Here is a 12,983-nt window from a genome sequence, read left to right on the forward strand (position 1 = left end):
TGTGTGGGGCCGGGGTACAATACACCCTGGGAACTGGGGTGTGTGGGGGGCCAGGGTAGGATACACCCTGGGGGGCTGGGGCGTGTGTGGGGCCGGGGTACAATACACCCTGGGAACTGGGGTGTGTGGGGGGCCGGGGTAGGATACAACCTGGGGGACTGGGGCATGTGGGGGGCCGGGATACAATACACCCTGGGAACTGGGGTGTGTGGGGGGCCGGGGTAGGATACACCCTTGGGGGCTGGGGTGTGTGGGGGGCCGGGGTAGGATACACCCTTGGGGGCTGGGGCGTGTGGGGGGCCAGGGTACAATACACCCTGGGAACTGGGGTGTGTGGGGGGCCGGGGTAGGATACACCCTGGGGGGCTGGGGCGTGTAGGGGCCCGGGGTAGGATACACCCTGGGAACTGGGGTGTGTGGGGGGCCGGGGTAGGATACACCCTGCGGGGCTGGGGCGTGTGGGGGCCCGGGGTAGGATACACACCCGCACCCTGCAGGGCTCTGGCTGCTCTGTTGCCTCCAGACACAGCCCCACCCACCCTGAGCCTCCGCTGGGCCCAGCCCCCACGAGCAGCCAGAGCCCCGACCTGCGGAACTCCCCGCCACACGGTGCGTGGACACGCCCGCCTCGCCCCCAGCGCCTCGCCCCCAGCCCCGCCCCGTCCAGCTTCAGGGGCGGGGCCACATCAGGGCCCCGCCCATTCTGCCCACCACTGCGACGGGGGCCTGCGGGCCAATCAGCGAGCGCAATGCGGCTTGGGGGCGGGGCCTGAGTCCGCAGGGGCCCGTCAGAGCGGGGCAGGAGAGAAGCGCCGCGATCCGGGCGGGCCAATCGGCGCTCGCGGTGAGCGAGGGGGTGGAGCCTGGGAGCGGGCGGACCAATCGACGCGGGGCTGAGTGAGGGGGCGGGGTCTCGGCGGCCCGTGGCGGCGGTGGTGGACGGTGACAGCGGCGGTCATGGAGCTGCGCCGGACGGTGAGGAGAACTGCGGGCCCCGCGGCTGGGCGGGGGCTGCCGGGACCGGACCCCGGGGCCTGGGTCCACCCGGCTGCGGGGCGGGGGGCGGCCGGGACTGGGGCTGGCTCCTCCTCCGCCCGCGGGCTGGTTACTATGTTTACGGTGTCCCGTCCCCCCCCCCACGCCGTGCATTCCGCGGCCTGGCTATTGTGTGCATTACGGTACCGCCCCGGTGCTTCCCTCGGGCTGGCTATTGTGTGCATTACGGTACCGCCCCGGTGCTTCCCGCGGGCTGGCTATTGTGTGCATTACGGTACCGCCCCGGTGCTTCCCGCGGGCTGGCTATTGTGTGCATTACGGTACCGCCCCGGTGCTTCCCGCGGGCTGGCTATTGTGTACATTACGGTACTGCCCCGGTGTTTTTCTGGCGCTCGCTATTGGGTGCATTACGGTACTGTCCGTCCCCCCACGCTTCCCGAGGTCTGGTTAGTGGGTCCATTACTGTGTGCATTACGGTACCGCCCCTCCCCCCGCCCTCCCTAGCGTTGGGTATTATGTGGATTTTACGATATTCCCCCCCACACACACACCTGTGGTTCCTGAGTGCTCGTTGTTATGTGCATTACGGTACCCCCCCCCATGGTACACACACACACACACACCCATGGTGCACTCACCCCCCCCCCCCCCATGGTGCCAGGTGCTGCACTGGCCCGGGGCTCCCACAGTCGGAGAGCCCCAAGCTCTGTGCTGCCAGTTTCCCCCCTGCCCCAGCCTGGCCGGGCTGGCACAGACGCCCTTGGGAGTCGGTCTCTGCCACGCCGGGTCCCGGCGGGCTTTGACCATGACAGCCAGCCCCTGTGGCTGGCTAGCGTGGCTGGGGCAGGGGAGGCGGATGCCTGCTCCCGGGCCTGGTCTGCCCCAGGTGTCGCCCCAGCTGGGACATCGCCCCGGGGACCCTTGCCAGGCAGGGCTGGTGGCTCACTCCTGGGACAAGGGAGGCCGTTTGCGCCCGGGCACCAGATCCGCCCAGTGTGCCTGGCACTGGAAAAACACCCCGAGGCCGATTAGGAAACAGCTTCCTGAAGGCGACTTGCCAAGGCCGGCTGGGGGGCTGTGCTGGGGTGGGGGTGAGGGGGAGGAGAGGGGGCTGTGGCTGCAGCCTTGAACCACCGCTGCCATGGGACTGGCGGGACGCCCCTTGATCTCATGTTTCCTCCCTCCCCCAAGGACAAGTTGTTAATCCAGCCTGAGGCTGGAAATGGGGAAAGAGCCGCCAGCTCCTTGTGAGTGCCCGTGCTGGGCTCCCAGACAGGGACTGGGGTGCCCCATGGTGCTACCCAGGGCAGCCCAGCTGTGCACAGCCTGGCAGGGAGCAGTCGGGGTGGCAGATCTGCCACCTCTCCTCCCACTGGGTGGCATGAGGGAGGGTGCGAAGGCAGGAGCCAGGGCAGTGTGCCCGCAGCTCGGCCAGGCTTTGGGCAGTCAGCGCCCATGGGTTGAAGCTGGTTTTGCCTGCTGGCTCCTGGGGGCAGGGACTGCCTGGGCTGGGCACTGTGCCAGGGGACCCTACGCCAGGGATGGGCAGCCCCAGGGCCATGTCGGGTTCCCAGATCATTTTATTTGGCCCACCACAGCCCAGGGTGGAGCAGCAGTCTGGTGGTGCCAGGGCCTAAGGCCATAAAGGGGTGCTGCGGGGGGAGGCCCCCTCCGTCTGTATCATGTGATGCTGTGGTGAGAGCCAATGGCCAGAGCCAGGCCCAGCCCTGCGGGACAGGTCCCTACCCGACCCCTCCTTCCCCAGCATCACCCACCATCCTGGGGGAATGACCTGACCCCTCCTCCCCCAGCTTCAGCCACCGCCCCTCCCCCGGCTTCGCCCACCCACTCCGGGGACAGGACCCGACGCCCCCCTCTCCCGGCTTCACCCACCCACCTCGGGGACAGGACCTGACCTCCCCGCTCCCGGCTTCGCCCACCCATCCACCCCGGGGGCAGGACCCGACCCCCCACCCCAGCCCAGCTTCACTCCACCCCCCCCAGGGGCAGGCCCAACCCCCTCCTGCTCACAGCCCCTGGCCCACCAAAAGGTGGCTCTCTACCACCTGACAGCTGCCCATCCCTGGATGCCATTGAACTGTAGGGAGAAGTAGCGGCCAGCACACCTGTGGAAGGCGCAGTGAGCACCACGTGAATGAATGGGCGTTACGCTCCCGGTATTGATCTAACCCACGTCTTTGGGGAGTTGGGCGTGACGTTCACCGACTGGAACGCGCTCTCCCAGCGTCCGGGTCACCCCAGCAGGTGTGCCCGGCACTTCGCCGGCGTTCGAGGGCAGGCAGGCTGTGAAAGCCGGGAGAGGAAGGGGGCTGTTGCCTCGCCCCCCCCCCCCCCCCCCCGGGCTGGCACTCAGTATCTGCCACGGAGACAAGGTGAGGACAGAGCAGGTTCAGGCCCGGGCGGGCGCAGTCTGGTGACTGCAATCTGCCTGGGAACCCGGCTGGCTGGAATGCAGGTCCCCGAGGGGACGGGCTGCGAGATCCGTCTCCTCTGGGAGCGGGTTCTCCTTTCCTGGGCTTTGCACCAGCGTTTGGCTCCAGCCGCCATTTGGTCTCTAGAACAAGTCGGCTGCTCCTCTTCGCTAACGAGTGCGGCCGGGAGCCGGCTCAGCGCCCGTGGGGCTTGTTCTGGGCTGCGCTGAGAGGGCTTCTCCGCCGCGGAGGGGTGGGAAAGCGTTCTCCTAGGCCGGCTGGCCCAGACCATGGGGGAGCGGCCTGTTCCCAAACGTCCAGCCAGCCCCCAGCCTGCGCCCGCGTGCTGACTTCCCCAGTGGTTGAAGCAATCGGCTCCCGAGGCATGTGCTTGCGACATAACTCCCGTTTCCCCAGCGTAAGGACACAGTGCTGATCCAAACAGGTCTAGCAGGCCCCTCGCTCTCCACGCAATGCCTCCGCCTGCCCGGGGAGCAGCGAGGTCTCACTGCGTCCTCACCTCCTGCGGCCCAGCGCGGTCAGCTGGTGGGAAGTGGGCCTGCTGGGCAGGACTCCTGGGTTCTGCTGTAGGGTGACCGGCTGGCAAGTGTGAAAAATGGAGATGGGGGTGGGGGGTGACAGGCACCTGTGTCAGGCAAAGCCCCGAATATCGGGATTGCGCCTATAAGATCAGGACAGCTGGTCACCCGAGTTCCGTGCTCTGCCGCTGTGACGAGGTGACGCAGCAGGGAGGGGGGAGTGTTGACCTGGGAATGTGCCCTGGGGATGGGAGACCTGAGAGTCTGTCACCTGAGCCAGGAGGGGGAGGGGGAGGTGGCACCTCTGCCCAGGAATGTGAAGACAGGCTGAGAAGGGAGCCTGCTGGGGGGGTTTAGTTTCAGTTTGGGGCTGGGTGGAGGAACACAGGGAACCCCAGGGCTGGGGTCTAAGCTCCCTGCTCCCCCAGAAGGACTTGACTGAGGGGTCCTGGGTGTACCCACAAGCTCTGTTTTGGACTGTGTTCCTGTTGTCCAATAAACCTTCTGTTTTACTGGCTGGCTGAGAGTCTCAGTGAATCCCAGGAAGAGGGGTGCAGGGCCTGGACTCCCCCACACTCCGTGCTCTGCCGCTTGTCGTGTGCCCAGGGGCAAGTCACTTCTAGTCCCCCCTGCAGAATGCAGGTCGTTCCTGGGGAGGGTGGGAGGATGAACTAGAGAGTCCTCGTGCCCTGCTCTGCCCAGCTGCGGGTGTTGTCAGCGAACAGCCACTGGCTGGAGCTGTGCTGTCGAGGCTGCAGGCAGTTGCCGGCGCCGTGGGGTCTCGGTGCTCCGCTCTGGGACGCTGTGGTTCTGATGGCAGGCGTTGGGCACGTTCTGGGTGTGGTTGTGACCAGCAGCTCCGTGGGCTGCCCTGTGGGATGGTGCCAAAGCCTCGCACTTGGCAGGGCGCTTCTAGCGTGGCAGAGAAGCATGGCCTGCAGTGCAGCCAGGTGATGGTTTGGGTGCGGCTGAGCGAGGTGGGACGGGCATGCTGCCAGTTCTGTGCCTCTCTGGGTTTCCCTGGGGGCAGCTGGGGATGGGGGAAGCTCTGGCTGGTGTCCCGCGGTTCTGCTCTGGGAACGTCCCGTGCCCTGGCAGGTCCTGGTGGCAGTGAGTTCCGCAGGCAGTGCCCAGGGTGGCCGTCCCTTGCCTGCACTCTCGGGGTCCCGCTGATCTTTGCGCCTTGCCCCCCAGGTGCAGCTCTGCCGCTTTCACTCCCTCCTGCTGCAGAGGAGGTGCCCGTGGCAGCCGCCCGTCCTGCACTGCAGACACAGGCCCACCCCTCCGATGCAATGGTAAGCCCGGGGAGCCGGGAGTCCCCAGGACCATCCCCTTCCACCTGGGTGTGTTGGGAACAGCCCTCCCCACGGTGCCCAGCCCCGCCCAGGGCCTGTCTGCACCTGCCTGCCGGGCAGGGTGTGAAATAACGGGGTGGGACGGACCATCGGTGCCTAGGGGGGCCCACACTGAGCTTGCTCAGTCAGGGCAGATTGCAGAGAATGGGGCAGACAACCCCCAAACGGGTGGGTTATTCTAACGCTTCGATTCACCCAGCCAGGAACAAAACAGCCTCTCCAATACCTTGGTGGCGACCCAGGAGCCAACACACACTCCCCTAGAGCGACCCAGCCCGGGGCTCCCCGCCCCCGCAGCCCAGTCAGACGCCATGAGGGTGCCTGAAAGTCTTGTTCATCGTGTAGAAAGTTCTGCCAGTCCCCAGGGATCGGCCACGTCACCCCCCAGCTCAATGGATAGTTCAGATCTCACCCAAACACACGCTTCCAGCCAGCTCGTATTAACCACGCTAAGACTGATTAAACAAGACGAGAGAGGGTGGTGGGTCAAAGCTGGTTACACTTCCGGATATGAGCCGAGCTCTTCCAGCAGTTTCACAGCAGACATGGTGAGCTGCTGAGTGCAAAAGGTTCTGCAGGTTACCGTCCATGTGTAGGTTTCAGAGGAGCAGCCGTGTCAGTCTGTATCCGCAAAAAGAACAGGAGGACTTGCGGCACCTTAGCGACTAACCCATTTATCGGAGCATAAGCTTTCGTGAGCTACAGCTGAATGCGTCCGATGCAGTGAGCTGTAGCTCACGAAAGCTTATGCTCCAATAAATGGGTTAGTCTCTAAGGTGCCGCAAGTCCTCCTGTTCTTAGTCCATGTGTAATTTGTTCTAATTCTTCCACAAGGAGGAGCAGGGGCTCCAGACTGCAGCTAGAGATCTCAGTCTTGTGACTCAGGCTTCCCCTGATGAAGCTTAAGCAGATCTGAGCTACAGGATCAGGGCCCTAGAGTTCCTTTATAGATCCCCGGCAGCCTGCGACAGCCTCTGGCCAGCAGGCGTTCCTCGGGTGCAGCACTGTGGCTTTGCTGTAAAACCTCCTGTTGCCTGTGTATGCGCACGTAACTCGTTGCATTCACCAGCACAAGGTAATTCTCCACTGGGCACTTCGCAAACTTCACTGAGAACTAGAGCCAGTGACGTCATCCCACCCAGGTTCCAGCTCCACGGTAATGTCCCCGTCTGATCTCGGGAGCAATAGGCTCCAGGGCCAGCCAGGGACCGGCTGGTTACCTGGGTACCCTCTGACAAGAGCGAGGCACACAGCCAATTAGGATTCGCCGCTAATGCTCTCACAATCCCGGTTTGCGTCTCCAAGCCCTGGTCTCTCTGCTGTGGCTGGAGCTGTTTGTCAGGACGGGCCCAGTGACCGTTTACAGACTTTTCTAATATGTCTGTAAAGGTAGAAGTTGGGTCATTTCGCCTGCCAGTGGCATGACCCCGTCTGGCTCCATGTCACTGGGGGGGCATGGAGGGTGGGTTGGGGCCGGGCAGAGTGGTCCCAGGTGCCATGGAGGTTGCAAGAGCATGGGGCAGTCACAGGGGGGCGTGGTGACCCCGGGGTGGGTGGGGCAGTCACAGGAGGGGGCGAAGGTCATGGGGGGGCTCTCACCACTGTCCCCTTGTCCCTCCAGCAGGGGCCGGCGCAGGGGGCTGCTGTGGAAGGCGCTGCTGGCTGTGGGGCTGGGGCTGCCCCTGGCGGCCGGGACGCACTACGGCCTGGCTGACGCCCAGGAGCGGAGGAAGATGCGGCTGCTGGTGGAGGGCGTCGGGCGCTTCGGCAGGTGGGTGTCAGTAGTGTCACACACAACCCCCCACCCCGGTACGAGGGGCTCCTTCTGCACGGGCGCCCAGGTGACTCCAGGGAAGGAGCGAGCTCGCAGGCCCCACTGCAGGGGGAATCAGGTCTCCTGGGTTCTCTGCCGGCTCCAGGCCAGTTGTCCTTCCCGTGGCCATGCTGAGCCGTCTCGCCCTGTCGCTGCAGGTCCCTGTACCTGGGCATGCGGATCTCGTTGGATTACTGGTGGACGGCCCACGTGGTGCTGCGGGGCGTGGACGAGGTATGTTCCCTGCTGCATGGGGACCCATGTGCCCCTTGGCTGTGACCCAGCGCCAGTCCCCTCCCGAGCCAGACGGGTCACTGCCAGGCGCCCCGATCCCACGGTGATGGGCATGGGGTCAGTGTGCAGGGGGTCACAGATGCTGTCTGGAGGGGTTTTCAGAGGGGGAGCCCCTCTCCTGCCACTGCTGCTGGCGTCCTGGGCAGGTCCCGTGCAGCCCCCAGGGCGCAGCGCCCCCTGCTGGTGGGCATGTCCCTCCATCGAAGCCCCATTACCCCTTTGCTTGGGACATGTCTTCTGCTGGCCATGCCCAGGCGCCCCCTGCTGGCCAGGTCCCTGTGCCCGTGCCCCCTGCTGGCTGCACTCTGGCACCCGTGCCCCCTGCTGGCCGTGACTGGCCACCCGCTGCTTGCTGCACCCGGGCGCCCGCGCCCCCTGCTGGCCGTGCCCTGCCAGTGCTAACGGCTGCTCCCCACCGCGTGTCCCTGTCGGCAGAACAGCCCGGAGTATAAGGAGGCGACGTCAGCCTGTCATCAGCGAGCGGCCGACTGCCTGGTGCAGGGCGCCATCCGCAGCGGGGGCCTGTACATCAAGCTGGGCCAGGGCCTGTGCGCCTTCAACCACCTGCTGCCGCCCGAGTACATCAGCACCCTGCGCGTGCTGGAGGACCAGGCCCTCAAGAGGGGCTGCGGGGAGGTGAGTGCCGGCTCTGCGGGGCTCCTGGAGATGGGCATCGCTTCAGGCACCACCACTGCCCCCAGGGCGAGGGGCCAGGCTGGCAGCCCTGGGGCTGGAGCCCCCTCTGCCTCTAGCTTCCCCCAGCTGCACCGGGGGGGGCTGGGCAGAGCTCTCCATTCTGCACAGCACTGACTGCTCCAGGTGCACGTGGGTGCACTGACTGAGCACCCGCCGGCCCCCCCGCCCTCTGGAGCATGGGCGCTGGCTGCTCCTGCAGGATGGGTGAGGGGGACCCCTGCCCGACAGACCCCCCCCCCCAACTCACAGCACACGGAGTACAGCTGGAAACTCTGGTTTGGTCTCTGCTGCCCTGGGGCCGCTCAGAACCAGAGCCCCCGCGTGTGGCATCTCCAGCGGCTGAGCCCTCCCGGCCGCCCCTGCCCGCTCTGGGCACGAGCCGGTGCCGGAGGGCAGCTCCCTGATGGCCAGCCCTCCCTGTCCCCTGCTGCAGGTGGATGAGTTGTTCCTGGAAGATTTCAAAGCCACAGCCGACACGCTCTTCCGGGAGTTCAACTACCAGCCCATGGCCGCAGCCAGCCTGGCCCAGGTGCACAAGGCCCGGCTCCAGGACGGCACGCTGGTGGCTGTTAAGGTGCGTGAGCCGGAAGGGCTGGTGTGGCTGACCTCCCTTGCTGGGGCGGCTGACCTCCCTTGCTGGGGCTGGCTCCATACGGGGCCCTTGCTTCCCCCGCGGTCCCAGTCAGAACAGCCGGGCTGGGGTCATGGAGCCAGAGGGGCCCAGCTGCAGCCCTCTTCAGCCCCACAGTCCTGGCCCCAGCCTGGGCTGAGAGCAGCCCTGCGTTGCTGGGTGGGAGCAGGGGCAGGCAGCTCAGGCTGATGGAGGGGGCCTGCAGGGTGGAGGACAGGCTAGGACCCGAGGCAACTCCCAGGACTTGCCTCCATGGGAAATCCCCAGCAGCTGCTCCCCTACGGCTGGGACCGGGAGGGAGATGGGGGCTCTGCCCCAGGCAGGGGTGTGCAGTGCCCAGCATGGAGCAGCCCCGCTCCCTGCTGGAAGCCTCCCAGGCACGGATACTCAGCACGAGGAGCCAGGACACTGCCGGGTCTGTGGGGCTGCAGCCTGAGCCCTGCAGGGGGTGCTGCCAACGCGAGGCCCCCTGCTCTACAGGCAGACAGGGCAGCATGTGGGGGGGGGGGGGGGGCGGCCCCAGGCTGGGGGTGGTGAATTGCATTCTGGGACATGTCGTCCCTGAGGGCAGCCAGCGGCTGAGGCGGGTCTCTGCCCCCCCAGGTGCAGTACATCGACCTGAGGGACAGGTTCGACGGGGACATCCGCACGCTGGAGCTGCTGCTGCGCATCATCGAGTTCATGCACCCCAGCTTCGGGTTCAGCTGGGTCCTGAAGGTACCGGCGCCGCCCGAGCCCCTTGGACTGGTGCCGCAGCAGCCGCCGCAGGGCCGGTGCTGCCGGGTGCGGGCGCTGGCGCTCCAGGCTCCGTTCGCCCCAGGCGCCAGCCCAGCCCCGGGCTTGGGCTGTTGGCACCCGCCCGTGGGCCCTGCCCCAGGCCAGGAGCTTCCCTTCGTGCCGGCAGGACGAGGCGCTGAGCGGAAATCAGGGCACTCGGTGCCCCATGCTGCGGGATGTGTGCCCCCCCTTGGCATAGGAATGCTCTGGCTAGCCCAGCTGCCCTCCCTCCCCCTCCGCAGGACCTGAAGGGGACGCTGGCCCAGGAGCTGGACTTCGAGAACGAGGGCCGGAACGCGGAGCGCTGTGCCCAGGACTTGCGCCACTTCCCATACGTCGTGGTCCCCAAGGTGCACTGGGACAAGTGCAGCAAGGTGGGGACGAAGGATGGCCGTGCCCCGGCCACGGCTCCAGCTGCCCACGCTGCGCCCCGGGCACGGGGGCCCAGCCATGTCTCCAGCCACCAGCTGGGTGGGACGCCTGGCTGCAGACTAAGCTGCACAGACCCCTCCTCTCCTGTGGCCGGGTGGGTTTAGCCCCAGCCCCAGCCGGCAGCTGGGGTCACCCCCTCGCCCCAGACGTGGGCTCCATGGAGACCAGCTCCTTCCCCCCAAGGGGGCACAGGAGACCACCTCGCCCTGGTAACTGGGCCCAATGCCAGGGGAAGGACCCGCCTACACCCCGGCCCCTGGGGCCATAGGGGTGACCCTAGTTCTTTGCTGGCTGCATCCTGGGAGAGCAGGGCCCAAGCCCCGGCCCACCCCCTCCTGATCCCCATCTGCTCCCTGCAGAGAGTCCTGACGGCAGATTACTGCGAAGGCTGCAAAATCAACAATGTGGAGAGCATCAGGGCGCAGGGCCTGGACCTGAAGGACGTGAGTGAGGCGCTGCTGTTCGGTGAAGGGGGAGCTTCCCTGGGGTGATTGGGGACCAGGAAGTAGGGCCCAATAGGCAGAGTCCCAGTGGATTCTGTGAACCTGCCCCTGGGCATAGGGCTGCCATGTTTAAGCTCCCCACCCCCCACAGATGCTCATAGTGTTCCTGCAGGTTGGGACTCAGCTGCCACGGTCCACCCCAGAGGCGGCTGCATTCACCGGCAGGCAAAGCACTCCCCTTCCGCACGAGCACTGCAGAACGGCTGAATGATGGCACTTGCTGAAGGCCCTTCCCTGTTCAATGGAGCCCCAGTGCTACTTTGGTCCCAGCTGCCCTTGGCCGGCAGGCACCAGCGCCTGCAGGCTTGGCCCATCTGCTGCCCGTGGGGTGGGTGTCTGCCTTAGGGCACTCAGCAGCTCACCCCCGTCTCGCCCTCTTGCAGACCGCAGACAAGCTGATCCAGATGTTTGCTGAGCAGATCTTCTACACGGGCTTCATCCACGCGGACCCGCACCCTGGGAACGGTACGGGGGCAGGGGGAGCAGGGAAAGCCCAGCACAGAGGCTGCAATAATGGCACTGCCCTCTCCCCTCCATGGGCACCTTTGCCTTAGTGTCCCCCAGGCTGGGCCGGGCCAGGGGTTCTCTCCAGAGCAGGCCGGCTGCAGCCCCCTGCCCCGAGCGCCAAGGGGAGGTGGCCAGTGGCGGAAGCAGGTTTGGTGCCTGTGCCCAGGGCGCCGAGGGGAGGGCTGGGTGCTGTGCAGTGACCTGCTCTGTGTTGCAGTGCTGGTGCGGAAGGGTCCTGACGGGAAGGCCCAGCTGGTGCTGTTGGATCACGGCCTCTACGAGTTCCTCAGTGAGAGGTAGGGACCGGGCAAGGGGCTCGTGGATGGGGGGGCAGTGCACCAGGGCCCAATGTCTCCACCCCTGCAGGCAGGGATGTGGTCCCACCCCCCGTGGGGCGGGCAGCCCTGGGTGACGCGGTCCCTCTCCCCGTGGCAGTGACCGGACGGCGCTGTGCAAGCTGTGGCGAGCCATCATCCTGCGGGACGACACAGCCATGAGGGCCTGCTCCGCCGAGCTGGGTGTGAAGGGTGAGTGGGGCTTGGGGGGCTCTGGCCTGGGCATAGGGGATGTGGCGAGAGGGGCCCCAGGCAATTCCCATGCTGCGGGCTGGTTCACTGCACTAAGCTCTGTCTCCAACTTGCTCGCCGGGGAGCGCAGAGGCTGGGAGGATTGAGTGGCTCAGACCCTCCGGCTGCTAGCCTGGGCCCCTGGGCTCTGCCCCGGCTCCCCTGACGGCCAGGCCTGGCCTCGCCCCAGATTATTTCCTCTTCTGCGAGATCCTGATGCAGAGGCCCATCCACACGGGGCAGCTAAGGCTGGCCAACATCCTGACGCGGGAGGAGACGCTCTACATGCAGGCCATGGCCCGGCACCACTTCGACCGCATCATGCAGGTGCTCAAGGACCTGCCCCGGCCCATGCTGCTCGTCTTCCGCAACATCAACACGGTGCGCAGCATCAACATCGCCCTGGGCGCCCCCGTCGACCGCTACTTCGTCATGGCCAAGAGGTGAGCGGGGCTGCCCCCCAGCTCCCGGGTACAGGCTGCAGCAACGGAGGGGAGCCCGTGGCGCCAGCATGCAGCCCTGCCCGGCCCCGCTGTGCCAGAGTGGGGTTGTGCCCAGTACAGAGGGCGATGGGCGCCGAGGGGAGCCCCGGGCCTGACCTGGCTCCTCTGTCTCTGCAGTGCTGTGAAGGGCTGGAGCAGGATCGCTGGCCACAAATCCTCAGGCATCCGCAGCAGCAGCCTCTTCTGCTGGCTCCGGGTGAAGTGGGAGAGCCTCAAGTTCGAGATCGCCCTCAGGTAGGGTGGGGTGCGGGTGCGGGCTCCTGCACCGGGATGTTGACTCGAAGCAGGGGTGCTGCCAGCGCACGCTTCACGGGGTCTTTCTTCCTCCCCAGGCTGGAGACGTTCTCCATGAGGCTGATGGCCTCCTTCATTCGCTTCCTCGCCGACGTGGGCTTCCTCTCCGAGAGTGACCAAATCTACGAGTACCTCCAGGCCTAGCTGAGCTGCCAGCGCAGACAAGGGCAGACCCAGGCCTGCTGCGGCCTTGCGGGCTGGCCGGATTGGACGCCAGGGGCAGCGAGCCTTGCCAGCGGGAGCCTGGGCCTTTCCCTGTGGCTGCATCAGCTCTGGGGGCCGCACAGACCCTGGTCTTACACTAATAAAAGGTGTGTGTGCCTGTGGGCACCCCACAGCAGGTGGTCAGTGGTGCTGCAAGGGGAGCGGCGGGGGGAAAGGAGCCAGGGCCCCTCCCTCAATGGCTTTCCATGCAAGGGAGCCTGTACGGTGGGGCGGGGACATCCACTTCTCCAGACAGGCTGCCCGTGCGGCCATGGCCCCTCCTGGCCAGCGCTGGGGCTGGAGGGCAGGGGATGAGGTGCATGCCTGCCCCTTCACCCTGGGGTAGCAGCCAGGGCCATGCTCTGCCCTGGCCCCCAGCCTGCTGCAGCCTGGCAGGCCAGCATCTCTCTCTGTGCCAGCCGCCAGCAGGGCCCTGCCCTG

The 12,983-nt window shown here is 66.4% G+C and overlaps 1 protein-coding gene across 2 annotated transcripts; it reads left to right on the top strand.

Annotated features, from left to right (window-relative positions):
- Positions 1 to 870: 870 nt before the first annotated feature.
- On the top strand, positions 871 to 12,624 carry ADCK5 (aarF domain containing kinase 5). Of its 2 annotated transcripts, none has more exons than XM_074942918.1 (15): positions 871 to 975; positions 5,162 to 5,262; positions 6,944 to 7,093; positions 7,294 to 7,369; positions 7,865 to 8,065; positions 8,559 to 8,699; positions 9,360 to 9,473; positions 9,776 to 9,907; positions 10,325 to 10,408; positions 10,852 to 10,933; positions 11,193 to 11,271; positions 11,411 to 11,502; positions 11,764 to 11,984; positions 12,162 to 12,278; positions 12,377 to 12,578. In XM_074942918.1, the coding sequence occupies exons 1-15, from the start codon at positions 958 to 960 to the stop codon at positions 12,452 to 12,454; spliced, it is 1,686 nt and encodes a 561-aa protein (XP_074799019.1). In that variant the 5' UTR covers positions 871 to 957; the 3' UTR covers positions 12,455 to 12,578. The 2 variants fall into 2 exon arrangements, with proteins under 2 accessions (XP_074799019.1, XP_074799020.1); XM_074942919.1 differs by having other exon boundaries at positions 921 to 975; positions 11,732 to 11,984; positions 12,377 to 12,624.
- Positions 12,625 to 12,983: the final 359 nt, after the last annotated feature.

Source organism: Natator depressus, chromosome 2 (assembly GCF_965152275.1).
Source record: "Natator depressus isolate rNatDep1 chromosome 2, rNatDep2.hap1, whole genome shotgun sequence".
In the NCBI taxonomy this organism is placed as follows: domain Eukaryota; kingdom Metazoa; phylum Chordata; order Testudines; family Cheloniidae; genus Natator; species Natator depressus.